At 42.7% G+C, this 26917-nt stretch overlaps 2 protein-coding genes across 2 annotated transcripts in view; both read right to left on the reverse strand.

Annotated features, from left to right (window-relative positions):
* Positions 1-1945: 1945 nt before the first annotated feature.
* DDO (D-aspartate oxidase) lies at positions 1946-13163 on the reverse strand. Its single transcript, XM_074923416.1, has 5 exons — positions 13008-13163; positions 7729-7926; positions 7427-7535; positions 6395-6571; positions 1946-3862 (listed from the first exon to the last, which is right to left on the reverse strand). The coding sequence occupies exons 2-5, from the start codon at positions 7898-7900 to the stop codon at positions 3295-3297; spliced, it is 1026 nt and encodes a 341-aa protein (XP_074779517.1). The 5' UTR covers positions 7901-7926; positions 13008-13163; the 3' UTR covers positions 1946-3294.
* A 3591-nt stretch (positions 13164-16754) lies between these two features.
* The window catches only part of SLC22A16 (solute carrier family 22 member 16), a 37721-nt gene continuing 27558 nt past the window's right edge, over positions 16755-26917 (reverse strand). The window contains exons 7-8 of the mRNA XM_074896154.1: positions 26540-26639; positions 16755-21488 (exon numbers count right to left, since the gene is read on the reverse strand). Coding sequence (XP_074752255.1) covers positions 21276-21488; positions 26540-26639 — 313 coding nt within the window. The 3' untranslated portion in view covers positions 16755-21275. The remainder of the gene's footprint in view (positions 21489-26539; positions 26640-26917) is intronic.

Raw genomic sequence — 26917 nt, forward strand, 5'->3', positions numbered from 1 at the left:
TAGTAAAAGCCATGGTAATAGAATAGTTGCAAGGACAGATACAGACTGAAAGGGAAGAATCGGCAGAGCTTTGCAGTGAGGAGCTAGGAAGCTGTGCTTCACCACTCTCTTACGGCTTCAGAGGAGACAGTGAAGCTGCAGACTAGAGCAATCCGCTCGTGATGATCTCAGCTTCTGGAAAGCCTTTAATAACATCTGTCGCCAAGAACTCACAAAGAAGCTAATCTGGCATGGGGTAAGAGGGAAGATCCTCTCGTGTCAGCAACTGGATATAGGCTAGAGAGACAAGGTAAGGATAAACTATCTGATTTTTTCACAGTGAAGAGAAGTCACCAGTGACATCTTAGAGGGATCTGTGGTAGGGCCGGTGCTAATCCACATACCCATCAGTCAGGCAGTAAATGGTGAAGTGGCTGGGTCTGCTGGTGGTACCAGCTTATTCAAGGTAGTAAAATGCAAACTGCCTGCAAAGAGCTGCAAAGACCATCTCATGAACCTGGGCAAAGTAATGGTAGGTGAAATTCAGTGTGGGTAACATCAGAGACAAACACATGGCTGAGCTGGGAGGAAGAGCTCCTCACCACCCAGCCTCAGTAATGGCCTCTGAACCAGCTAGTACTACTCAGGACAGATACCTTGTAATTAGGTAGGTAGTCCTATTCAAGTGTCAATCAAAAGCTTGTTAGTGACTATAAAGCAATTTAGTATAAGAAATTACTAAGAAGGGAAGAGAGATATCATCAATATCAAAATACAAGGTTCGTCCCCTGTCATGAGTACTGTGTGCATTTCTGGTCCCTCCATCTTGAAAAGGGTATGGTAGAGCCAGAAAAGGTATAAAGATGGGCAACAAGGAAGACCAAAGATAAGGGATGACTTTATGTGGGTAGCAGCTACATAAAGCAGGATTCTTCAAGGTGGGAAAGAAGAGTCTGAGAGGGAATATGGTGCAGCTTTATAAATTCAAGAAGAATCGTGGAGAATAACTAGTCACCACTTCTCATGAGATGCAAGAAAGGGACATCAAATTATGTTACCAGGTTCAAGACAAAGATGAAGGCAAGGAGCTCTGCTCCTAGGCAAAGAAGTGTGTCCTGTCACAAGATGTTGGGGACTACAAAAGCACCACACGTCGTTTCAGAAGCAAGTCGACAAATGTGTGGAAGATAAATCATCTAAGGGACATGAAACACTAAGCTACCCCTCAGCTGAGAAAGCCTCTAGGCCAGCAATGGGTAGAAGTGGCCCTCTCCACTGCTGGCTGTGGGCAGAGCTAGGACTCCAGACTCATGGGCCTTGCAGCTGAGCCTATTTTGACATTTTTATCAACCAGACAACTTTTAGAAGTAAATTAGAAGAAACCCTGACACCCTGCAGAACAAGAGTGCACAACCAGAGCTCTGGTTTCTCATGGGACTATGAACACCCCATTAGCATTAGTAGAGTTTCTTTCTTCAGGATAAGCTACACCATTTGTTACTTTTTAAGACTGAAATCAAGGTTAAGAAAAACTAGCCCGTTCTCATGTTCTTTTTCCATGTGTTTTTATGTCCTGTGTTAGCTGAGAACAAAGCTGCAGTTTGACAAGCTCTACGCCAACGCTGCTGTCAAAAGCAGCAGCTCTGCCTCCTCTCATACCTCTGGAAAGGACAAATGATTGGGGGGTGTGGGTGTGCAAAATTAACCTTCAGAGTTGAGGAGAAGAGGGCAAGACTGCTGAAGGCAGGGCTGGCTTAGGCTGATCCTAGGTGCTTATTGACCTATAATTTAATTTTGTGCTGTTTCTTCGGACATCTGTCCCTTGCAAAGGATGACTGTCCTCATCCCCCATGAGAACATCAGGAGTTGGCAGTCCTGTTTGAATGTGGCCTTTTGTCATCCCATCAGGACAGCCTAAATGAAAGAACCCCCCTTGTTTATGAAATGAAACACTAGTGACCTTCGCTCCATTATTAGAACTTTATTTATCAGTTCATTTTAATAATGTGAATTCTTGAAGGATTTTGATTTGTTTTGTAGCTGTAAGGACAAAAATAACCTAGGCAAAAGTGGATGCTAATGCTCTTGAATGAGCCATTTAAGATCAATGAGTGGTTTAATCACTGTCAGACCTCTACTTGGATGGTAAGCTCCAGTTTTTGGGAGTGACTATCTTCAGCCACATGAAAGGGCTTGAATTGCCCAGCTCAGCCTCTGCCATGGAGTGAGGGCCTGGGCTCTGGTGGCTCAGCTTCCTTATGGCAGAGGAGCTCATTCACATTCAGTTACAGACAAATTTGTCTTTAGAGTGTTTATCTAGTCTTAAATGGCTCTTCTCTCTTTTATGAAACTGAAGCTGGTGTTAAGATCCTTGTTGGTTTGTCACCGATTTATTCATAGCAGCTGTTGCAAGGAAAGCAGCCAGTGCTGATGCAAAGTAGAAAAGAGTTACTTGTGTTCCCAAACCCACCCTGAAAAATCCTTTTCTGTAGAACATGGGCCATGTCAATGCTGCTGTTGGGGGGAAGAATCATTCTGTGTCTGAGAGCAAAATCTAAGGGGTTTGGAGAAAAAAAAAAAAAAAGATTTGCAAACAAGTGTGAGAAAAAAATGGACAAAACTGTACCTCATAGGGGCAACTTCCTCCCGCAGAAACTGAGTTAAGTTCTCTAAGGTGTAATATGAGCAAATGCAGTGATCAGTGTCACAGACCTGCTCTTAAAATCACACTTGCCTAATCACTGTGCATGACAGTGACCTAACATTGCTTTCTGTAAGAGCTGACCTGGAGCACTCCAATGCAGCACTGCATGGGGATTTCTTTTCCTTGTAAGTAATATGAAAAATGGTAAAGTTTGTTAGCAACATGGCAGGGGCGAGGGCAATACTAGATTAAATCTGGTACAAGAGGAGAGAGCTAGTTTTTGCTGAATCTGAACCTAGTGCGTCCAATACCCTTTAGATGCAGATGAAAAAATGCTAAATTGATATTTATATTATACTGCAGCATTCTGATCTCTGTTCTCTGAAGAATATTTACATATCTTGCCTTCTCCTCAACATGAGGCTAGGAGAAATGCCCAGGGAAGAAACAATGCCAGATGGAGGAGAAGGACAGCTGGACTAATATTTGGATCAACCCATCATATCTTTCCAAGGTGGCAGCTGGAAGCCACACAAGACACCATCAAGCATCTGCAACGGCACAAGCTATTGTCTTAGGTTCCTTCTATCTGATAGTGGAATAAATGTCCAAAGTTGCTACTAGGAGATTCAACACTAGCCTGTTGTAAATGGAAAAGGAGCCTCTGGAGTTCAAAGCTTGGCCTTTGATGAGGCGCCTTGCAGGGCAGCAATGCACTCTTGCACCAGGCGAGCAGCCTCTTTGGCTGTGCCCCTGTGCACTGAAAAGCCACCTGCCCCATGCCCATAGTTGTGGACCACCAGGAGCTTAACTCCTCCTTGGCTCAAGACCTCTCTCTGCAGTCTCACACACTGTCTGGATGGCCTCAGGCCCACCTTCACCCTGATATCCTGAGCTCCCTGCAGTGAGGGCTCAAGGGAGCAGCATCTGTCAAAGATGTCTTTGGTAGTGCCAGGGTCAGGGGAGAGATTCCAGTTCTCCTTTTCCCTGGTTCCCCCTATGGTTACCCTGAGTATCCCTGGGTAGATGTAAGTCATGCCATCCCCCTCCCGGATGAAGTTTTTTACCCAGGGAGCATGAACCTTGAGTACTTGTCCCCTGACAGGGAAGAGCTTCTTGTCCCCCACCAGGTGGTGGGCTCCAATGCCTGTGCAGTTGACGACGATGTTATATTCACTGTGCAGCTCCCACAAGTCTGCAACTTTTCTGGTGTACATCTGGACGCCAGTTGCTTTCAACCTGCACAAAGACTCCAGAAGTGAGGCAGAAGAGAAAGCCCTAAACTCTCATGTAATTATTATGCACATTAAGTAAAGGGGATGGGTTGCCTTTAACATACCAATCAAAACCAAACAACAGATGGGACGAAAAGCAAAGAAAATGTCACGGGGTTTCTGTTTGTGATTTGTCTGATTTGATTTCATCAAAACTATTTTTTACCTTGTTTGGTCTAGAAAAGATACAGCAAGTTGATTAATATTAGAGAAGGGTCTGGCATAAGACCCTAGGCAGACAGTCGGGTTCTCACGGTCTCACTGATGCATTTCTATAACAGTACCAAGCTTTAACAGCTCAAGCAAGCTGAAAAACATAAGATGTATTCACCAGCTCACTTCTGCTAGTGACAGCGCTGCTGTACTACACCCCTTTTAATGTGCCTGTTACATTCTGTTGCATTAATTGCCAACTCACCTGCCTGACACCAAAAGACACTTAGCCATCTTCTGCCATGTGCAAAGCCCTGGGGTACCCAAGACATCCCCACAGGCTGGTCAAATGTGGCATGGGACCTCCTGGACACTCATAACCTTCTAGAGCAGCAGCCAGGAGTCACCTGGGACAGCTCAGAGCTCTATACATCTGTGTCTGCTCTTCAGCAAAATTCACCCTTTCTTGAGGTTCATCTTTGAGCTCAATTTCAAGCCAAATTCCACCCTGAACCTGCCTGAGGCTTGAAGCCCTTCCCTGTGGAAAGACACTGGCATGAGATGGAGTCAGTGCACGCTGTCAGGCAGATCCAGTTGCTGGGGATCTTTAGTGGGGCTTTTAGTATTAGCAGGTCAGGAGACAGGGCTGTGATGATGATGCACTAAGTGGGAAATCCTCTCCTTTGCAATATTCTGGCATCTGGCAAAGTGATCAGCCCCACTGTAAAGGCCGTGGTTTCCCACAGAGCAGTGAATGAGCTGAGGATCCAGGGCTCAGCTGATGCTCCAGGGTTTGGTGCAGCAGGATGCTGAGGGTGGCTGGGAAGAACAGCAGCAGCTCTGCCTGGGCAGCTTGCTGGGAGAGCTTGTAAGTGTTGTAATTTGGACTCTGCCATCATGCCATAAAAAATATACCATTAAAAAAACTGCTGAAAACTCCTGAATTCAGGCAACCAATCAGGAAAAAATTCCTGAAGTCCATTTTTGGACCAGCAGGGTGGGCACAAAAACAATTTTCCTTGTGGATTGCCAAGAGAATGGTCTATAAATACTGCTCAGGTCACTAGGGATTTGAGTATTAGTTACATGTTTAATATGCTCTCACTTCTCATCACCAGAGAGAAGAGAAAGAAAAGCAGCTTGATCATCTTATTAGACTACATCCTTTGAGAAATGAGAAGGCTACAGCAGGAATAAGAAGAGAGCAGAAATCACATGGCAGATACTAAATGGGTTGTACAACTTAGTTGTGCTTCAGCAGAAATTTCGGATTTGGTTAGGCAATGAAATGTAACAGAGCATGTGCACTGAGGAGACAGCATAGACCTCACGTGGCACTGGTGCCACTGGAATACTCCCAGCCTGGCTGGCTGCTAGAACAAGAAACGTTTTTTCACATTTTGCAGTGAGATGAAAGGCATCCAAGCAACCGGCTGAGCTGGCAATTTGTACCACAGTGTCGGTACATGTCCCTTTACTTAACCCCAAATCATCTTGCTCTCAAGCAGAAACAGCTATTTGCTCACTTCAGGGGTACTTAAATGGATTAAATACACATCCCAGTGTCAGAACCTTTTTAGATCTGCATCCTGACTCTCCTACAGTTCTCAAAAATCCATGTCTTTTGGGGAAACTTGGAAATCTGGAAATTGGCAAATTTTCTAACTTTCATGTCAATTCAGGCATGAACTGTGAAGCCACGACTCCTCAGAGTGAGTGCATCACCCATCTTACACAGGCAAACATTTCCAAAAGGTTTGTTACAAGGTGATGCTATTTGACCTTTTTTCACCTGACTGGATTAAGAAACGATTGCAATAGTTGACCAAATTTGAGATTAATTGGTCCAGCTACTTCTGATGTGCAAAGTCTTCACAGATAAGACATCTTCCCTGACATGTCTATTCTCCCAGGGGTTGGATGTATCTTCAAGAACAGAGGGATATTATTTGGGAAGTCTGACAAATGAGGAGAACCTACTTGTTTTCTTAGGACAATGTTCCCGATGGGTGGGTTCCTGATGTACCTTCAAGGTCTGGCTGGCCAAGCACGGCCCCTGTGGCTATGTCAGACCTATGCCCAGAGGTGCTCCCACTCTAAGTCCAACTGTACAGCCACAGTGGTAGGAAGTGGACATTCATAAATGGGGACTTTCACATTTTGAAAAAATTGGATATTTATTTCTTGTGCTTCTCCCCAAGGAAGAGCTTGCTGGATTTTCCCCAGTGAGAAATGGCCCTTTTTCAATTTTGTTCAAACCTAAGGCTCTCAAGGAATCCCCAGTGTGCCCTTAGTCCCTCTGCCTGGGTTTCTCTCTCTGTACCCAGCCTGCAGAAAGACCAACCTTTTCTCCAGCCACAGCAGGTAGGGTGGACAGTCACATTTCAGTGTCGTAAAGGCCTGACCAAATTGGTGCTGTGGAAACTTCTGGAGTTCTGCTTCGGACATTGGTCGAAATCCCAGGACGACATCTGACCAGAAAGGTAACTCTTCCTTGGGAGTGTTTTTAAAGACCTGCCACCTAAAAGGACACAGAGAAAAAGCTGCAAAATTTACCCACTATTGCTCTGCCATGTTATCTGTCATGGCAATCGTAGCACAAACTCAAGAACTCAGGAACCTGTTCCTGCTCATCAGTGCAGCTCTGCAAGATTAACAGCAGTGGGGAAACGTTGCTGCCTGCTGCTGCAATATCCACCTTGGCAAACAGGCAAGAGGGCTTCCACAGCCGAGCTTGAGGGTGACACACCAGGATAAACAAACTGCAGAGAGATCTTCCAGCTATACCACTACTTCCAGCTGTAGAAGTACAAAGTCCCCTCACACAGTGTCCCCACCACAGCTGCAGCCACCCTGGCTGGACCACGTAGGGCCGTTTCCACACCTGGTCACATTTTTTCGTGTACCCATAAAGCTACAGAGTGCCCAGCCTCAACACTCCCAAGAGATGAATTTCTGTGTACATAATAGGCAGCATGAAACACTCCTAACACCGCACACACAGACACCCCCCACACCCCCCCCAGTTGCATGCCTATACTGAGTTGCTGAAGCTGGAAGATCCTGCAGTCCCATCTCTATGAAGGCCACCCCTACTGCAAGCAACTGGTGGATGACAGTATGGAAAACATCAGTTATTAAAAGACATTTGGTGCTGACCAGTCTTGAGTGGTTTCTCTTTCCACGCCTATGGATGGATTTTGCTTGAAAATACATTGTATGTGAGCAGCTGCAATGCAATTTCTTGGGAATATGGTCATAAGAGCTACTCCATGAAGGGAATACGCCTGAACTCTAGAAAGGAAAACCTCTCTGCCTGCTCCAGGACACATCACAAACGTACCAAAATCTGCTCGGGCAGGGGGGCCATCCTTACCCAGAGACCAGGTGAATGCCAGCCTCTGATGCCTCGGCTGAATTGCTGATGGCAAAAAGGTAAGTGAAAGTGTCTTTGAACCACTGCTTCTGCACGTGGATTGGTGTGCCTGCGTATAAACAAAACCAAACATACAGAGAAGAATAATGCAGAGAAGCATACAAGTCAGTGTCGAGGAGACAGGACAGATGGGGAACACAGGTCATGGCACTTTTCTTCCTGAACCTCTGTGCCTCGCTGTGCACCCAGGCGCACCGCCACATGAGGTGCCCATGGGCAGCACCAGGCCAGGTTGCACGCACCTGGGTAGGTGTGAGGGATGAGCATCCCAGCTGCAACGTCGCTCGTTGTGTTGGGGCTGAACTGCTCTGAAAGGACTGTCACAGAACAGCTGGGATAAGTCTCCACAATGCACAGTGCTGTGGACAGGCCGATGACTCCTGCACCAACCACTGCAACCTTGGGCGCTGCCATCTCCAGGATGCAAAGCCAGAGCCTACCTGCATTTGGAAATAAAATATCCCATGTCACCAGTATCCCTGTCAGACACCCTTGTCAGGCTATCAAATACCCCCACGAAAAGTAACACTACTACCCTGGGGCAACTAATTGAAGACTAACTGCTGCACACAACCAAGACTAAGGCGAAGATTTAGAAAATCATCAGCCCTCATTATGACAACAGATTTTTGAAAAGTATTTCAACAGCCACTACCCCATTCTCAGCACAAGAGCAAAGGGCAAGAGCGATCTGTACGTACAGCACTGGTGGTTGCGCTGTAGCAATCTGGGACAAGGTTTTTTCAATGAAACCTGAAGGAGTGAGGCAACTGTCTAGTCTTCCATCGTGTCACAGGCAAAAGTTGGAGCTTTGGGGCAACTGGCTTTTAGGCACCACGACCAAAAAGGTTGTTTGAACATCAGGATATTCAGCAATGAGGTCTGTCACTGTCTGGGCAGTGGAAGCAAATCGCACAGGAAGCAAACTGGTGACGCAGAACAGAGGGTCCAGCACATTGGGGAAGATGTTTTTCTTAACAAACATCTTAGTTCCCCTGCAGGGTTCCCCCTCTGACCCTGAGGACTGGGTTACCTGCTTAGCTCTGTCCTAGAAAACGGGAATTTTAGATATTGAACACAATGCATAGTTTCACAGGGTACAGCCTGGCAGTTTACACTCTTACATCCAAAAATTGTTTGGGTCATGATGCTTTGGTGGGAAAAGTGTGGGAAGAGAAGCTAGATGTACCCTGGGAGATTGTGTGTCCCTAGTGACCTGAGGTCTCCAAATCATCCTTAGCCCCTGTACCTGCCAGCATGACCCACTGCTCTGGGCAGGTTCATAGGCACCTGAGGCTGCCATGCTTTCCCAGCAGCACACGGTGGCCCCCAGGAGCCAGTCAGCCTCGCTGCCCCAGGAGCCTCTATATCTGCCTCTCTTTGCCTTGCTTTATAACCTGCTTTATGTGTCCTGGGAGCAGCCCCACTCCACTCCTCAGCATCATCAACTGCTGATTGCTACTACAGGAGGTGCAATGTCTCTATTTTCCCTTATCCTGGCCAAGTTTCAGAGCTTGGCACCTGCCCTGCTGAGTGGTGCACAGCTCCTGGTTGATAATCCCCTGGCTGCCCATCCCAGCGAGTTGCCAGCCTCTTTGCCTGGCTACATCCAGGTAACAGGTTTCACACCAGCAGAGCCATGAAGCATAACTGAACCATGCAATGCATTGCACCCTGCAAACTCCCCAAAGCCAGGAAATAAATGGGCCCAAAAGACACTGGGTAATCCCAAATGTGATAAATCCTTCAGCAGCTTTGAAACAGGTGAGTTGGGGCGCACCTGCTGGCTCAGGCACTCCTTCAGGGGGTTACTGCCAAAAGCTGGGCAGGGATGTAGGGGGAGAATCTCCTTTGGAAATTTGGAGAAATCTCCTATGGCTCTTACATTTTCCTGGAATATCTACCAATATTTGCTTTTGGAGAGGATGCTGAGTGATAGGGACCTTTGGTCTTGCTCCCTTACAGTCTTGCTTTCTTCTGCAGGACTCGCTTTTCCTTCACTGTAGAAATCCAGCCTCGCTAATGTCTTTCCGAGAACCTTTTCTGGAAAGCAGTGCCTGCAGTTATAAGGACGGGCTGATTTCCCACCTTACTGTGGCTTTTGGCATCTTTGATGTAAGTGTAGGCAAGACAGACTGTGTGGGATACGATAGGTCAGGTTTATTTATGAGATCGTTGCTTATAACTCTTCACACTGCTTCTCACTTACCCCTGAGGTTTTACTACTTAAAATTTGATGTCCCTGTTATGTAGGAAGGGAGAGAGGAGCAGGCATTCCTTCTTTATTGCAGCCGAGGGTTGTTACAACTCTTCTTCCTCCTCTCAGGGAGATGCTTATGTTTCTTCCTGTTAATTATTACATCTTTCACAAGCTGACTATTAAACTGCCCACACAGCAGGGAAAGAGGACACAGTGCAGGGGTAAAGATGCACACTGAACCAGAACTGCTGGCCTCCACTGCTGCCACCCACAGACCCAGTCTGAAAAAATGCCAATTTGAATGGGACCTCCACCCCCCAGCTCTACCATCGCCCCCAGCTGCCTCAGACACCTGCACCGGGAATGTCTGTGGAGGGTCAGAGCACAGACGACATATGTTTCCTTACCATAGTCTCCAGAATATTTTGTACTGGCAATTTTTATTAAAAAAAACCCCAACAACACAGAAAACGTAAAAAAGAGTAACAAGAAATTAGGGGAGCTTTAATAATGCTGAAGTTACTTCTGTTAGGAAAATTAGTTCTGAGAAAGGTCTCTAAATACATTTTTGTTAACAAACCTTCTCGCTCAGCACTGGCAGCTGTGGAAATAACGTGTGGCTGCCAGAACACTCAGTGAGCCTCCCGACAGTCCGGGATGACCACAGTCCTGCTGGAACATATGTGCCGGGTACATTACGCATCTGCCAGCGATGTGCTCTCTCGGTTGCCGCTCACTGCTCTTGTTCGCTGAAGCTCTTGGACTCTGATGGAGATTGAATTTCCTGACTGACCTCCCTGCTGCTGGGGAAGAAAGGGGAGCTGCAGCTCGGCAGAGGTTCAGGTTTCACAAGTCTTCCCAATTCGGATGGGATCTTCGCAGATGAGCCAGTTCACTATCAGCTGATCCCAATGTTGCAAAAGCCAGTGAGGGTGGGAGGGGGCTGCTGGCAGTGCTGGAGCCTGCAGGAAGGGCTCAGGCAGCCATGATGGACACCCATCAAACACACTGTTTTTCTAGCACTTACTGCTTCAGTCCAGGAGCACATCAAGCCTGAATGTGCTAATGTGCCAAAAATTAACCAGGTGCAAAGCAGAGGCTACCCATGCTTGTATGAGCAAGCACAGCTCGGGCTTCGCAGAGCCACTGAGCCCGCTGCGAACACAAGGCTCACCTGCGGCTCTGCCCTGGCAGCGCAGCCCGCCCCAGCAGGCAGCCCTGCACCTTGCTGGGAGGGCACACGAGGAGAAAGTATTTTTAGCTGATGTGGCAGCCAGCTTAATGGCAGCTGGGGTGACACTTCGCACCTCCTCAGACTGGCCTGTGCTGCGGGTTTTCCAAAAATCAGCATTTAAAAGGCAAATCAGTTGCAGCATCTGTTGGGGGAGGGAGGGGAAGGGTGTTAGGGACCCTTTAGTTCTCTGTCCTTTCTTAGTGTCAGAAGAATGGGACATAAGCCAGACAGAGCCACCTGGAGCTGTAATTCTCCAGCAAAGAGGAGACACTGGCTGCCTGATGTGGGCTTTGTGCCCCTGCCATCCTCCTGCTCCTCCCAGGCCAGAATAAATTATTTTTTTAAAATAATGTTTTGTGATGTGACTCAATCTTCCAACTCCCACAGCTGAGGAAACAACGTCAGCCTCGTGTAGTGCATGGGGATCTATTACCTCTGAGTGCCACTAACCTTCAGCCTTAACATCATTCTAGCAGTGGATAGCATGATCAATATGGATAAGTACACTGGTCCCCAGCACACTCATGTGCACACACACACACACACACACACACACGAACATGCACACCCAGTGCCAGCTGCAGCTGTAGCTTCTCGGCCTGTGATCCCTCCAGGCTGCCCCTCAGTCTGTGATGGGCCCTGGGAAACCAGCATCCCTCAGCTGGAAGAGCTGCACGAACGAACATAATTGCTTTGGCACCTCTGTGTAACAGGCATGGCCCCTCGCCATACCCTTTTCCCCTATGGCTCAACTCCATGTACGTGCTTCCCCGGCAGATTGGCCGCTCTTAGCTTCTGTCGCAACCCAGCTGACCTACCAAACTGGGCATATTTGCACACCCAAATGAACAGTTAAAGCCCAGCTGAACTGTTGACCAGAAAATGGATCAACAAGAAGTAACTAAAGAAAACCAATACCTGTTACATTTTAAGTCCTGTGAGGTTTTTTTAAAACTAACTCGCACCATACTAACTGCTGAAACATTGTTTTGGATTGCCTGAAGCCTGCAGTACCAGGGAGCAAAGGCTCCAGCCTTTCCGAACTGCTGGAGGTGCTCCACATCCACCATACCTGTCTGTGCCTGACACAGAGCACTTTCTCCTTTCCTTTTTTTTGCAGATCATTCTTGTTTATTCACTTCCCCAGTTTACAAACACCCTTGGTGTTGCTTCCCTTCATCTGACACCAGAGAGGGGTTTTGCCAGGCTCTTTGCTAACAGTAGTTACAGACACTTCATGAAGCTCTCAATCCATTCCTGGGGGTTGGCTGACTTTGGCCTTTTAACTCTGGCCTGGTCTCTTTTATGTGATTTGGGCTGCTCTGTGAGATGGATGCTTGGGACCTGCCACAGGAGGAAGGTGAGAATGCTCTTCACTAAACAAAGGACTCTGGAGGCTCCTTGAGATCCCCTCAGCCTTTCTGCACATATGGCAACACTGCCAGAAAGCAGATGTCTCTGAGCCACCCTCACAGGAGACCCTGAGGCTACCCAGGAGGCCTTAGCTCCTCTTTCAGATAGCTGTTCACGTATGCATGCCCAGGAAATACCTCCTAAAGGATGGTTATACTCACCCTGTGAGCTACCAACAATAGTAACCTCCACCAGCAGCACCTACAAATCAAGCAATGCTCTCACTTTTCTCCAAAACTGGAGAGGTCAGTGATCCTTGTTCCCCTCAGAGTGAGGGTTGTTGAGCCCGTTGCCTCTCTGTGTGGGGAGAGGGGGGAAGCAGGGAGAACCTGAGCACTAGCTGGCCCTGTGGTCCCCCCCGGGGCAGCAGGGATCTCACACCTCCAGCCAAACCCTGAAGCTCACACCACTTACACCACAACCAGCTGTGACAGCCACCATGCTTATACTGCATGGCCGCCTCTACATGCAGCCTAAACCCCTCCCTGCCTGAGCTTAAGAAGCCAGTTTGTGCCTCATGGAAAGTCCCCAGGGCCAGCGCTAGGCCCCCGCACGGCCCCCATGGGCACCTTCCCTGACCCTCAGCAGCAAAAAGGGCTCTATCATCTAACATTTCTCTCTTTGACTGGAAGTACGGTCCAAAAAAAACAACAAGCAGAGAGAGAAGGCAATACCTGCTGAGGAGGAGGCCCCTGGTCCTGCCTGGAAGAGTTGCCGTCCTGGGAAGGGCGGGGAAGTGGAGCAGGAGAGGACAGGGCACGTTGGCGGGGAGGGGGGGGGCACAGGGGCTGCCGGCAGCTCCCCTTCCCCAAGGCGGCTTCCCGAGTGCCCGGCTCTGCGTCCCTCTGCTAATGAAGGAGCTGTTTGTGCCTGGGAAAAGTCCACTGCCAGCGCTGGCACCTCTCCCAGGAGAGCCCAGCAGCCGTGCGTTGACGCTGCTGGAGCCATGCCCTTCGCCGCCTGACAGTAACTTTTTCCCTTGATGATTTCCCCAGTGCACTCCAGAGGAGGCTCAAGAGACCCCGCTGTCCTGAGCAGAATATATTGTCTTTTTTCCTCTCCTACAAGCAATTAATTATGTTCTGAATGTTTCTGAAACTGCCTTAAGATTGCCACAGTGCTTAAGCAATCATGCTAGCAGTCAGGATGGCAGTAACACAGCATGTCCGTGGGCCTGGTCATTTCAGTCATCACAGGTCAATGAAGAACGAGTCCTTGCTAAACCACAAACGCCTTATGAGCACAGCCAGGCAGGACTGTTTGGATTAACCTTTTTCAGCAGAGAAAAACAAGCTTGTCAAAACCAAACTGTCTGCAGAATCACTAGGATGAAATTGTATCCCAGGGCTTCTTGGCTCCAGGGCATTTGCCATTGGCAAGACATTTTGGCTAATATTTGACAGTCTGAGCATTTGTCCCTGAACAGGCTCAGCAGGACAGCGTTTACAGACTGTTCCCCTCCAGCCCTGTTGAACAGCATTTGCCATGGATCTTCCAAGCAGGTGCCTTTTCTTCGTAGCCATTTAAATACAGACCAGCAGACATCTGAAGGGCATCTCTACATACCGCAACAGCATGAACAACACGCAACTAGCTGTTCTTGCCTCCCAAACTAGCTGTGTTCTTAAAGAGTAAAACTAAAGCCATGATATATTACACACATGTAATCACTGATTTTTTTTAGATGCATCATTTTTAGGGTGGTTTTTTTTCCTTTAACGGTGAAAGGAACAAGGAATAATTCTGCCAAAATTATAGTATAGCTTGATTTTTCTGAGTGCTCTGAAAATAGGCTGTTGAGTATGACAGGGAAGGAGGCGGAGGAATGGAGGTTTGCTCGTTTATGAAATTGTGGATGGGCTTGGTGTATTGACCATAAAATGGACACTATTCTAAGTCATTGCAGGATATCTGCAATAGCTTTGGAGAAGATCCTTTCACATATGGAAATTTCCTACAAATATAAAGAGGCTGCAGTGGCAGCTAGGATTAAAATTGCTTGCTATTTCTCCTGCTGAGATTCTACTTCTCATTGCTTGTAACTTCACCAAATTTGAATGATTTGGATTGAAGTTTTCTGTGTTGGACGTTTGTGCAGGGGTGAATGTTTCAGGGAATTCCCAGTGTGTCTTCTCCTGAGAATGACACTCAGGAAGTCGAGCTGGTTTGCAATACCAACTCTTACAGTAATTTCATTGAGAAACTCTTACTTTTACATGGGCTAAAGTATTTTGGAAGGGTGAACACACCATGTTTTTCTGAAGTGCCCATAACTAAGGTACACCATATTTTATGATGAAGAAAAAGTTTTGTTTGTCCTTTCTATGTAATCTAGATGTGTGACTTCCCACCACAAATGTTTATCCATGCAGGCATCTATAAGGGGAAACAATTTCAACTCTTTACTGCTGCCATCATTTTTCTTACCTCTGCTCTTCCCTAAAATGAACAGCACAATATAGAGCCTCTTTGGTCTAACTCTCAGAGCCCTGATTAACTGAAGATCAGCCATTCTGTATTGAGGACTTCAAGATATGAGAAGTTTTTTGCTACAGATGTTGGTGCCCTCTTTGTGAAAGATGGGAAAAAGCACAGGGACAGACAAGTAGCTCTGTGTAACAGTCCAACTGCTAAAGACCCCCTGGATGTTTGTGTATATTTTCTTATGTGTATTGTGCAAAGTATGTCATTTTGAACTAACAAATAATTGGCTAAATAGTATTCCACGTGCAACATGCACCTATTTGTATTTCGAGGACACTCCTGACGTACTCTGCGATAGTGGCTATTGCATCCTTTGACGGAGTGCAAGTCATGATTTGGTCACTCAGGAAGGGAGCACCCACCTCCTGGCATAGAATAAACACAGCCCTGATGGTACTTGGAGCTGTTCCTGAGCAATGACCAGCAGTGGCATCCCAGCACAGCTTGAGCAGTGCTTAAGAAGTGTTTCCCTTTACCTTAGCATTCCCTTTGCTTTGTGTACTCTCCTGAATAGAGCAGTAAAGATAAGCAGAAATTACCTCTGTCAACACAGTAGTGCTGACCTATTTCTGATCTGATGAATGAATGATATGGATCCCTTCTCTGCCACTTCTTTAGACAGTTCAAAGATCAAGTAAAACATCAGTGTCCATGGCAAGTTACTATTTCAGCAAAGAGGTTAAGGTGCTCCTCATTTTGCTGTTTTCCCATGTTATTTACTTCTGGGGGAATTCTCTCAATATGAGGAAGATACCAGCAGTACTGACATTCCTATGAAAAGCTCTGTGAAAACATTTACTGAGAGATTGCCCATTTGTCGCTGGGTCTTTTGCTATGTTCATGATCACCCTCAGTCAAAACTGCTTTTCATTCTCATCGCTGGTAATGAGACTGTGGGCAGAATCTTCACAAGGATCACCCCTTGGTGCTCGTTTTTTTCTTATTGCTGTGCAAGGCAGTTCATCTCCACATGGCACATTATAAGGCAGTGTCAATAACCAGATACTTGTGAGCACTCCAGGGCTGTATCTTACTCCTCTGCAACAAACACCCAAGCAGTATCCAAGCCTGTGTGTTAGACAGGAATGCAGAGAGAGAAGAGCTGGTTTGTCACTAAATGAGATATTCTCCATCACTTCTGATTATTCATAAACATAGGTTAGTAATTTCTTTAAAAGAGCTGGTTTTGTGTACAAACCTCTCTGCAGTCATTTCTATGTATCAGTCATATGAAAAAAGGATACTTCCCCATTTCAGGTATACTTTTCAGACTTGATTTTTCTCTGCTTGATTGAACTCAGTGCTCTTGAAATCAGTATCTCAGGGATGACTCAAGTTTCGCAACTTTGCTAGCAAACAAATATTTGAACCATTCACTATGGTTACTTTCAGGGAAGAACCTAAATCACCTGGCAAGGACATATAGAGCCATTAAAACACAAATGATGAAGCCAAGTGATGGATGTAACTTAATCAGAAAACATAAGATTAATAAAATATGCATGGAAAAATGAGTAATTTGCACTAATTAGAGATTTAAGGGAAGTGAAAAATAAATAAGTGACTGAGAAGGGCTAAGGGGAAAAATCACAAAGAGTAGGGCTATAAATTGCTGCAATTCTCATTTTCCTTGCACTGTCTATCTACTCCAGTTCCTGCATGAGGGAGTTACAGTTAGTTTTCACATCCACTGAACACCAAGTGATTACAAGTTAAATTGCTTTGTCATTCCTATAGTCACCTACTCTCTTTTCTGATCAACTTATACCCATTCTACAATATCTGCAGCTATTTTTGTCACTACTGAATGTGTCCAAGGGACTACTGCTCCAGCCAGCTTACACAAATAAAGGCAAAAAAGAATCACATTCTTCCTGCAATTGAAATGCAAAACATGTCAAATTTTTAATGCACATTTTGTCATAGTTACCACCTAACACATTACCCAAACCTGGATTTACACCTGCCAACACAAACAGGGAAAAGACACACACATGTTACTTGCCAGACTAAACCATGGCATCTCTGTGAAATGCCAGAGCACGAGCCCAGCTCCCATAAGGGAGCATGTGCCAAACCGAGTTGGTGATAAAGTTCATTAAATTTTGTAAAGGTGTAAAGATTAAATAACATGTGTTTGACTTTATTTCTGCATATAATTGCAAATAAATAAACATTTAAAAAAATTAACATATATTGTATTAAATCCACATATTCCAGGCAAACAAACTCCTTTCTATGAGTACACACTCCCCCACATTACCAAAATGCACACGCCACCTGATACAGAATCTTGTACAATATTAGGTTTCCAGTACTTAAATGTGCTGTAATCTTTCTTCATGAGAGATATAACAACACAGATACTGCTTGGCTGCATTTAGTAGAGTTTTTCCTGATAGAATAAACTTGTCCCTTTGCCAACACTCATCTTTTTTTCTTTTAATACTTGAGTTTGATTTCTGCCCTATGAATCTGTTCTGAGACTCAGACAAGCATTTTTAAGACGTTTGTAAACAGCACAGGATGAATTCAAACCCTCCTTTTTGCAGCCACAAATGCCTTTCTGGCATCATGCCTTCATGGTGCAAGTGACCTCACCTTTTTATAAGTCCTTGCAAAAGACACTCACAGGCCTTGCATGTTGCTGAACCCAATGCAGTGGAGGCTTTCAAAGTGACTGCAGCTAACAAGTTGGTAAAAATAAGCTGTGAAAGCTACAGGAGAATGCCAATGAGTTGTCCACTCCATCCCAGAGCTGGGATGTCAGACCATCTTCTGTTTCCACAGAGCCATTAACACAAAAGCCTTCAGCTTTCTGGCAGGATTCACCCCCTTGTTCAGACATTCAGGGTACCACCCAAAGCATTTGACAGACTGCACATAGTTTGCATAGTGGTTTTTTTTCTACATCATTGTTTAAACTATAGAAATTTGCACAAAGAAAGTGAGCCGTTGAAGTAGAAAATAATACATCATTTCACATAGTTTTAAAATACAGATTCAAAATATCAAACACATTTACTATTTTTCCTTAGTTATCATTAAACTAATGATAATTGCTCTTAATCCTAGATTTAACCCAGAAATTATGTCTTTAACAAACTGCAAGACTGTCTAATGAAACATGATATCAAACTTAGGACAAAAACATTTGTCCTTGTGCAATAGTGACCAGCAATTAAGACAGACAAGCATTCTAATCCAGTATCTCATAAAACCATTATGTAACCCCGAAGACATTGATCAGCAAGTAAATTTGCACTGAGATAGAGAAGACAAACACAAGCATAAAAGAACTTAAAGACTCAGATAAGAAACTATGAAAAGGGATTCTTTTTATGAGCAACAAGAGGGAAATATGCCCCACAGGAACAGAAACATTTGTTCCCAAACTCAGTGCTCTCTTGTGAGAGGATTTAGATAACCTATGAATATTTAAGAGAAAGAAATCAACTCACCCTGTTTATGCTACATTTATAATGTATGACTAGTGTTAAATGTATTTTTGTCCATATGGAAAAAACAAGCAAATGGAAATACTAGAGACGTATAGACACATGCTATTTCCTTTTTTACAGTAATATGCTTCCTCAGGTTAAAGAATAGGATACGCCAAGGCATCCTCTAAATTATTTATGCATAAAATCACAAAAGTAGATCAATAAACTTTATATTTCTAGGGAAAAAAGGTAACATCATTAGTTCAGGGAAATTCAGGTCTCATTTGAATCAGACCAAATACCAACCGACTTCAGTAACAAGAGGAACTGGCTTTCAGGTTTAAAAGCCGTTCAAGCTACGCAGTGTTTTAGAGTCATCATTAAATTTTGGCCTGTAAGTATTGCTCGGTATAATTTTTGGTTTTATCTTTTTTTCTTTACCTTAAATATACTGATTACAGATGACCAAGTCCTGAATCACTCAAGGCAAAGAAACACAGAACATGCATTGACTGTTCTTAGCAGGGTAACTCCCAAATCAGTTATTCCGCAGGTAAGGAAGTAGAAAAAATAATTTCAATTGTTCTTTAGTGCCTTGTTAGAAACATACTGTACTGTCCCCAGCACCTAAGACTAAGGAGTTAAAGATAGGACCTTGTACTAATAAAAGAGGGAGGATCAGTGTGAAAGAATCTCAAAATAATGGAATTATTTGGGGCTTGGGGGAGGGAATGAGGGTGGTTGTAATGTCAAACAGTACCAGTTTAATTCCTTGTTAGGTGTACTGCATGATGTTTTCTTTTTTAGAATGATTAAACCCTTGTTTAAGGCAGGGCATGCAGGGTTTGGCAACAGATCTTGCAGATAAGGGGAACTGTCCTGCCCTGGGAAGCGGAGAGGGATCTGAAAGCAGTGGAAGAATACTAGGTCTGCTCTTCAGCAAAATAAAAAGCCACAACATGTGAGTAATCCTATCTTTAGTCATCAAAGTATGTATTCAAGTTGTTCTCTGAATAATGATGCGATTACTCACACGGGTAAGGTTAAGCACATGCTTTTGCTGAACTAATATATCTGGACAGAAGCCATAGCATTCTATGCCGTTCTCTTTGAAGGTTTTCTCTGCAAATACCACAACACCCACAGAACTGAAGGGAACACAGAGATTCCTTTCTGCTTTCCATGTAATTATCACACAGAAACTCCCCAAACTTAAACTTACTGATTTTTGCTTGCTTTGAAGCATGTTAGTCCTTATATAGGATATGATCCTAATACCAGGCAAAATGCTACTTGACACTATAGGACAGCACAGTAAAGAGAAAAATCTTTTCTAAAGGGATATAAACCATTATTCTGGTTTCAGAAGTCATTGAAACTAATATGACTGTGCAGATATAATTGAACAGTGTGACCATTAAGCTCTAGAGCATATAGAATATTTATCTACAGTAATATGGATGCCTTATTTTGGGGTACATGGCATAGAAGTAAACAAGGAAGACTTGTTTTGATGAGATTGTACTAGCTAGCATGAGAGTAGGTGCCTAAGATAAGAAAAACTCTGATTTCAAACCAGGGATGACAAGGTTCACACAGCCCAGGCAAGAGAGGGCTGTCTGAACCTAGACACGCAGGAGGTTCCTGTGCTGCTCCCCTCAAACCAAGAGTGGCCAAGTGAAGAGGATACAGATCCTCTGGCAAGGAAGAAACCCCCAGGTCTGGAGGTAGACTGAAAAAGGGGATGTGGGTCAGAACGCCATAAAAGTAAAAGCCAGAATGATGCATTCCAATCTACCAGTTTTCTGTGGTCCACAGTCATAAGGCAGAATCACTGCACCAGCAAGTGTGTTGATGCATGCATAAGGTGTAGTAACAGTGGGACATTTACAGACACTTTGACTAGAGTAACGGGTAACTCTTCTACTGATCAGTGTCCTCCAGCTACCATTTTTAACATTATATTTTTCTAACTGATTTTGTGGCATAAAGGAAAAATGAGCTACACATAGCTGATCTATGAGAAAAATGGTGCGTAGACACTGTGTCTACTAAACATTCATTAATGACTAAGTCCAACTCTGTGAAGGGAGTAAGTCTCATACATCTTTTATTCTTTTCTGCTGACGACTGAGAAGGCCTTGATGGAGGCATTTGGCAAAGTTGCTGGTGCAGCTCTTAAAAGTTATGAAGAATCTGATTCTAGATCTGATCTGAAATAAGTGAGAAGGGGAGCACTGAAATAACAGTCTGGAATGAATAAGACTTTCAAAGGCATCAGGCATTTTAGTTTTACCTAAACTGAAAAGAACTTACTAAGACAGCAGTAGATCCAGTGAACATTTTTTTCTAAACCATTAATAAAAAAACATTTGCCATTCAACAGAATGAATATAGAAACTATTTGCACATTTTGCAAACTTAGTATTATTTTTTCAGTCAGAAGCTATTCCACAGAATACTTTCGTTTATTAGCAATGGCACCTTTTCTAGTAGGAAACTTGAAAAAAAAAAGAACAAATTAGTTTAAAATTATTGATATAACTGGATGCAATATTAAGGCTTCTCTCCTGAATTATAACTGTCTGAGTTTACCATGTTCTGAAGTCTCAAGCCTGTAACTGTCAGCTGCAACAGGACAAGAGCTGACAGGGCACTTTGTGGTGGGTTTACAAATCCAACTGCAGAAAATGTGAAGCAAAGATTTGGCATATTTTTTACATATGTGTAATCAAGTAGGTTCCAACATTTAGAGTAATCATTCCAACTAGTCACAGCAAGTCAAATAGGTTTTCTAAGTCTGGGTAAGTTTGACAAAGGATCTAGAAATCCTTTCAAATTTTCTGCAGTACTTCAGTCACATGGAAAAGGTTTTATATACTTGCTCTATTGAAAAGGCAAGACTGGATACAAAGTAAAAGGCACAGATATTATAAAACAGTCACATTTTTTGAATAAAAAAATCTTATAAATTAGATAATGATTAAAATTGAGAACAGCCATTTTGCTGTTGCTTTATTTCTCAGTGCTGACTATTTCTTGACCAAACATCTCTATCTTTTCTAATGCTGCACCACTGTGTGCTGGAGGAGTCTTTTCTGAACAGCTCTTCTTGTTTCTTCCCAGTTCTGTAGCTTCCACCAAAGTATTAGTCAATGGTTTTCCCAGTGTTTCTGGAAGCATTATTGTTAATATTCCACTCAGAAGAGCCATGATTCCAACAAGCAACTAGAAGAAATAAACAGTAGCTGTAAAGGTAGAAATGTCTTTCAAGTTATGCATATCTTTGATCTTGCTTGAGAGTTCATTTAAAATAAAGCACAAGGAAATGTAATGTAAAGCAAAGATTCGAAGTCTTAAATGTTGACTGTATAAAAGATCTGCCTTTTTTGTTGCATAAATGAAAGACTATGCAGCAGAATTAATGAAGAGCAAATGAAGCATTTTGTTCACAAGGGGGATCAATACAGTGCAAGCAGGAGTAATTCTATTTGAGAAAATACCTCTATCTTCATTTGGTATTTCTACTATCAGGTATGTATTTAAGAACTGACTCTAGGATTGCACACATTTATTTTTACATGCATGTTCATAGGGGTACAATTTCCCTGCCTCCTTCAGTCTCAATTCACACTCCAGCTCCTGAACATATTCCCCTGTATCTGTGTGCCTGTCCCTCCTGCACATAGCGCAGTCAGAATTTCTCTGTATTGCTTGTTGGCCTGGAGCCACGAAAGTGCACATCCCTGCTCTGGAGAGCTCTTCAGCAGATAACAAGCTCGCTCTCAACAGGAATACTTGCTAAACTCAGTTTCAAAGAGCTGTTAGGGGTGCAGGCATCTAGTGACATTTGCACTGGGATCACATCTTGGATTTGTCTATGGTGTACACAGTTCTGTAATGACAGCAAGGATCAGGATCAGGATCAATTGGGGTAGATACAAAAGCACACACGTGCTCCAGGAGTATCTTTTCTTTCCTTGCATTTCTATGTCTTGTTCAATGAGAACAATTCACCCTTTCCTCCTCTGCAGTACAGAACAGCATTAAAAACCTGACATTCTTCCACCACTCAAATCTCTCTTGATAGAAAAGCTTCCACACAGTACATCATGCCTGGCCTCAGTGTTTTTCCATTTCATGACTGTGCACTTTGATACTGTATTATCCTTATCTTGCCCTATGCTGATTCTCAGGTCTGTCCTGTTTGTTTAAGATTTTCTTGCCAAGTGGGAGAAAGAACATTTGGAATTACTATGCCTATGTCTCTCACACAGAGCTTGAGACAAGAACTGGCCAGCTACCATCTGCAGCCATGCCAGACTTTCTCTTTGAGTCAGAAAGGTGCTTTAAAATTGGAACCCTCCACTGTAACCTTGAACAGTGCTATTTTCATGCATATGCACCATGCTGCTTTTGCCTTCCCTCCCCTCCAAAAGAAGAGAACAGCTTGTCTCAAGCACTCCTTCGAGAAGCGGAATTAACACTGTTGTACACACTCTTTTTGCATTTGTATTAAATATAGAGGCTGATAAAATAAGAAATAAAGCAAAATACTGTTGAATACTACTAACTACAGGAAAATAAAGTAGTCATGCTCTTGCCATGAAAAAAAACCAAACCTCTTAGCAGTAATAGGACCAGAGAAAATGGCACAAAGTGACAAACTGAGGGAAATCCTTGTAGACATATATATGTGGCAGGAGTGATATTTTAAAATATATTCCCAAATATTAAAGTCTCACCTCTGAGGGTCAAAACTCTTCTTCACTATTAAAACATGATTTTCTGCCATGGCGACAGGATGAATTGACACATGGCAGCTATTCCACTGTAACCTCTCTTATGCACATCCTTTAGGCTGTCTTAAGTTTATATTTGAGGATATTGAGGGCTGTAAAGGATATTAAAGCTTATGGACACCCATACATTGGAGTTTATGAGAACAGGGTCACTACTAATGCCCAAAGGAACATGGTTAAAGCAAGACTGTGTGCTTTGAGTATGTGTCTCTTCTCTGTTTTGGTTAATCTTTTAGGTTTTGCATTCTTCCCATGTTTTCCTTCCTCATGAATTACTATTCCCCTGCAAACTCTCACTATTCTGTAAGTGTACACACCACCATCTTTCCTGCCTTTTCATCTCAGCTCTCTTAACCCTATTTCATCATGTGTTAGTTTTCTTTTTTTTTAAGTGTGAAAGCTGCTGCATGCTAACTAATTGTTTCCCTTCTCCCTGACCCTACAAGGCATCTTCCAATACTTCCTACAAAAACCAGAATATAAAAAATTATGTCACAGTATATTAATGAAAAGACTTCTCAAAAATCATCTACCTTTTCAGGGGAAGTGACCAGACTTATCAATGATGTTACTGATATTTAGTCAAAGCAAGTCTTTTGCAGTCTTATCTTGATATAGTTCTTCATGAGGCACCTGACATAATTTAGCCCTTTGCTTGCTCTTAACAAATGTGTAGGTATTTTGTAGGTATATACAATTTTACATATATAATTCAGCATCAGAATACGTTCTTCTGGTATAGTCAACTAGTTAAATTCTTATGGATTAAAGTTTACTATAGTACAAAGTATTTTAAGTATATTTAAGCTTCACTGAAGTTAATTTGACAGGAGTACCCACTTAAATTTATTGTTTTTTTCAGGGTCTTAATTTGAAATCTGTCTTTCTGCTTAGTCAGAATCTCAAAGTATTCCCAACACAGTGGTACAGCCAGCAGCTTCTAACAGCTACCATAAAGAAGTTAAAAAAAAGATTTACCATGATTTTTCTATGTCTTCCTCCCTGCCTGGAGCAACAATTTTAATTTCACAGTGACCTAGGACCAGGACTTAATAGATTTAGTCTGGAACAGAGGATAATTTGAATTAAATACCCTTATAAAATAATACTTTTGCTTCTGAGAACAAATGATTATACTCGTCTGCTATTTATATTTATATCCATATCTGATGGCTCTGAATCGACCTAAAATGTGACCTTACTTATAAAATTCCTACTTCAACAAAAAAAGGTTAAATTTTGTCCTGAAAATTCACTAGTATTAGACACAGGATTTGCATTCATTTAACTTTACTGACCTCTGTGGAGTTTTTTTTCATTTATAATTCATGGTTTATCTGAGAGAAAAATGAAGTCTGTTAAAGGGCTACTGTAACATAATTCTTAACAGCTGAGAAACAGAAATAGGTTATACGTGGAGCAGGTGCTTTATTGTAAGTTTTCTAGAAGTTGTCACAAGAAAAGCATCGTTATTCAATTTATAGGCATTCAAATGAGATGCTTGCATTACTCACAGGTGGCATAACTGTGCATGAAGCAGACTGTCAAACAAATAGCAGCAGTAACTGCTTGACAATGTGTGGTGTATACAATAGATCAACATGATGTCTATCAGTTTACTTACAAATGTAATCCATTTCATTTCATTTCCATTTCAAAACACTTAGGTGACCTGAGACCTGGCACGCTATGCTCCAACTCAAGACAAGCCTATGTAATAAACTGACAAATGTTTTATAATAGGAGCTAATAATGAAAACATTCGCTGTGAACAACTACACAACTCTACAAATACTCTGGATACTTTTTGTACACTGAGGGTTGTTCATAGCTGAAATAATTCCTCTGTTTATACTGCCATTTGCACTGCTCTCCAGCATGTTTGAGCACTCCCCATCTGTGGTTTAACTGCAGCACTTTTGTACAGATAAAGCTTATCTCAGCCAGTAAAGGCTAACAAGAGAAAAAGAATGTTCTACTATGACTACTCTGATGTGCAAATGTTTCTTCAGCTCTTCTGGAATGATATCCTGGTTTGTATGGGGCTATTATTAAGAAATGAAACATTTTTTAAGAGCTTGAGGGAATAAATTAATTTGTGGTCTCCTTCATCCTCTTAGTTTTCATCCAAAATGACTGAAAGTCATTAATTTAAATAATTAAATGAGTTCCCAAGAATTCTCTGAAACCAATCTCTAGCATCTATAATTGAAGATTTTATAGTTGCAAAATCAAAAAGACACAATGCCACTTTTTCAGGAAATTCCAATGTGGTGGACAGAATTAAGAGTAAGAATCCAGGTTAAAGACACATCCAATTACATTTTCACCTTCTGACATGAGTAATCTATGTATAACATTGGTGTGCTAGTCACAGTGAATACTAAGGGGTTTTGAAAGAACTCAAACTATTTTAAAATTATTAATAAACTCTTCTCCACTTAAAGTTTTAATGTAAACTTTGGAATACCTTCCATTTTTACATATATGGGCATAAATTATCCTTCAGGAGAAAAAAAAAAGATTGAATACCTGTGGGATTTCTAAGCAGCAAATGCCTCATAACAGAAATGTAATGAAGAAATGTCATTAATCTGTGAGCAGGAAATACTTAAAATGTTTTGTCCAAAATGGATCTGATGCTAGATAATGCAGACAAAATGTCCAAAGTCCATGAAGGAATGGTCCCACCTCTGTTTTTCTGAGGCAACTGTTGGTAGAAGACAAAACCTAGTGGTAGCATGACCTGGAGTTACCTACAAGTAGGATATGCTTGATGAATCCAAGGTTCTGTTGCTTGTCAAAGTCACTGTGAACCTCATTGATATACCATTTGCTTCTCTTTTCCTATTTCATTAATTGTTTTGTTCAGTTCATGTAAATGAAAAACACAAAAAGGGAGCTTTGGGACAGCTGTGAACACCAAATATAGTAAGCATAAGACATTGTTGATCTCTTGGAAGGCTATACCAAAGATGCAATGTCCCAGGGAAGCCATGGAAAAGATTAAGGAATAATATAAGAAAAACCAACCACTCATGGCGAATTTCAAGAATGAAAGAACTATGCCTTTGAAAAAGGGCAAGAATAAATCAGAAGCATAGTCAAGAACTGCTATGCCTGAAGAGTAAAAAAGCATGGACTAAGACACTTCCTAAATGTTACATGGTAGATTAAGTATATTTTAATGGGAAATATTTTTATCAATTTTATACTAGGATTCAGTGCATAAGTATTATTATCTCTTCTATCATAAAAACATTTCAGAAGATTTCAGTGACTCGAAAGTCCCCCTTTTGCTTCATGTGCACATTTTTAATAATATGAAGTTATTAATCTTTGAGATTTAAAATTTAGAACAATGGTTCACTCAATTTTCTTTTCAAAACAGAAGTTCAGCTTTTGGTTCCTAAGAAAACAAGTGACACACATGCCTTTTCCAAACCAGAAACATTCCCCATTAAAAGAAATACTTACAAGTGGCATGAAAATCCAAACACTTCTCAGATACACACAGAAAGGAGCAACCACACTTCCTACACGGCACATCATGCTTCCACTTCCAACAGCAAGTGATCTACACATAAATCAAAGACTTTGATAAGAATTCTGGCAGATAAAGGAAACAATTACAAATGCATAGACACTTAAAACATCAGTAGGGTATGTGTCTTTAAGCAATTATACTAAGAAGTTACTGCTATGCCAATGTAAATTTATATTGTAGTGAAATTCAGCTGCTTTTATAATTAAGATTAAAAAGATAATCATCATTCAGCATAGACCACAGAATGAACAACCAGGACTTTTAACAAAGGCATAGATAATGTTTAAGAAAGTACTGAGTATTCTTCT

The sequence above is a fragment of the Athene noctua genome, chromosome 1 (genome assembly GCF_965140245.1).
Source record: "Athene noctua chromosome 1, bAthNoc1.hap1.1, whole genome shotgun sequence".
Lineage (NCBI taxonomy): Eukaryota > Metazoa > Chordata > Aves > Strigiformes > Strigidae > Athene > Athene noctua.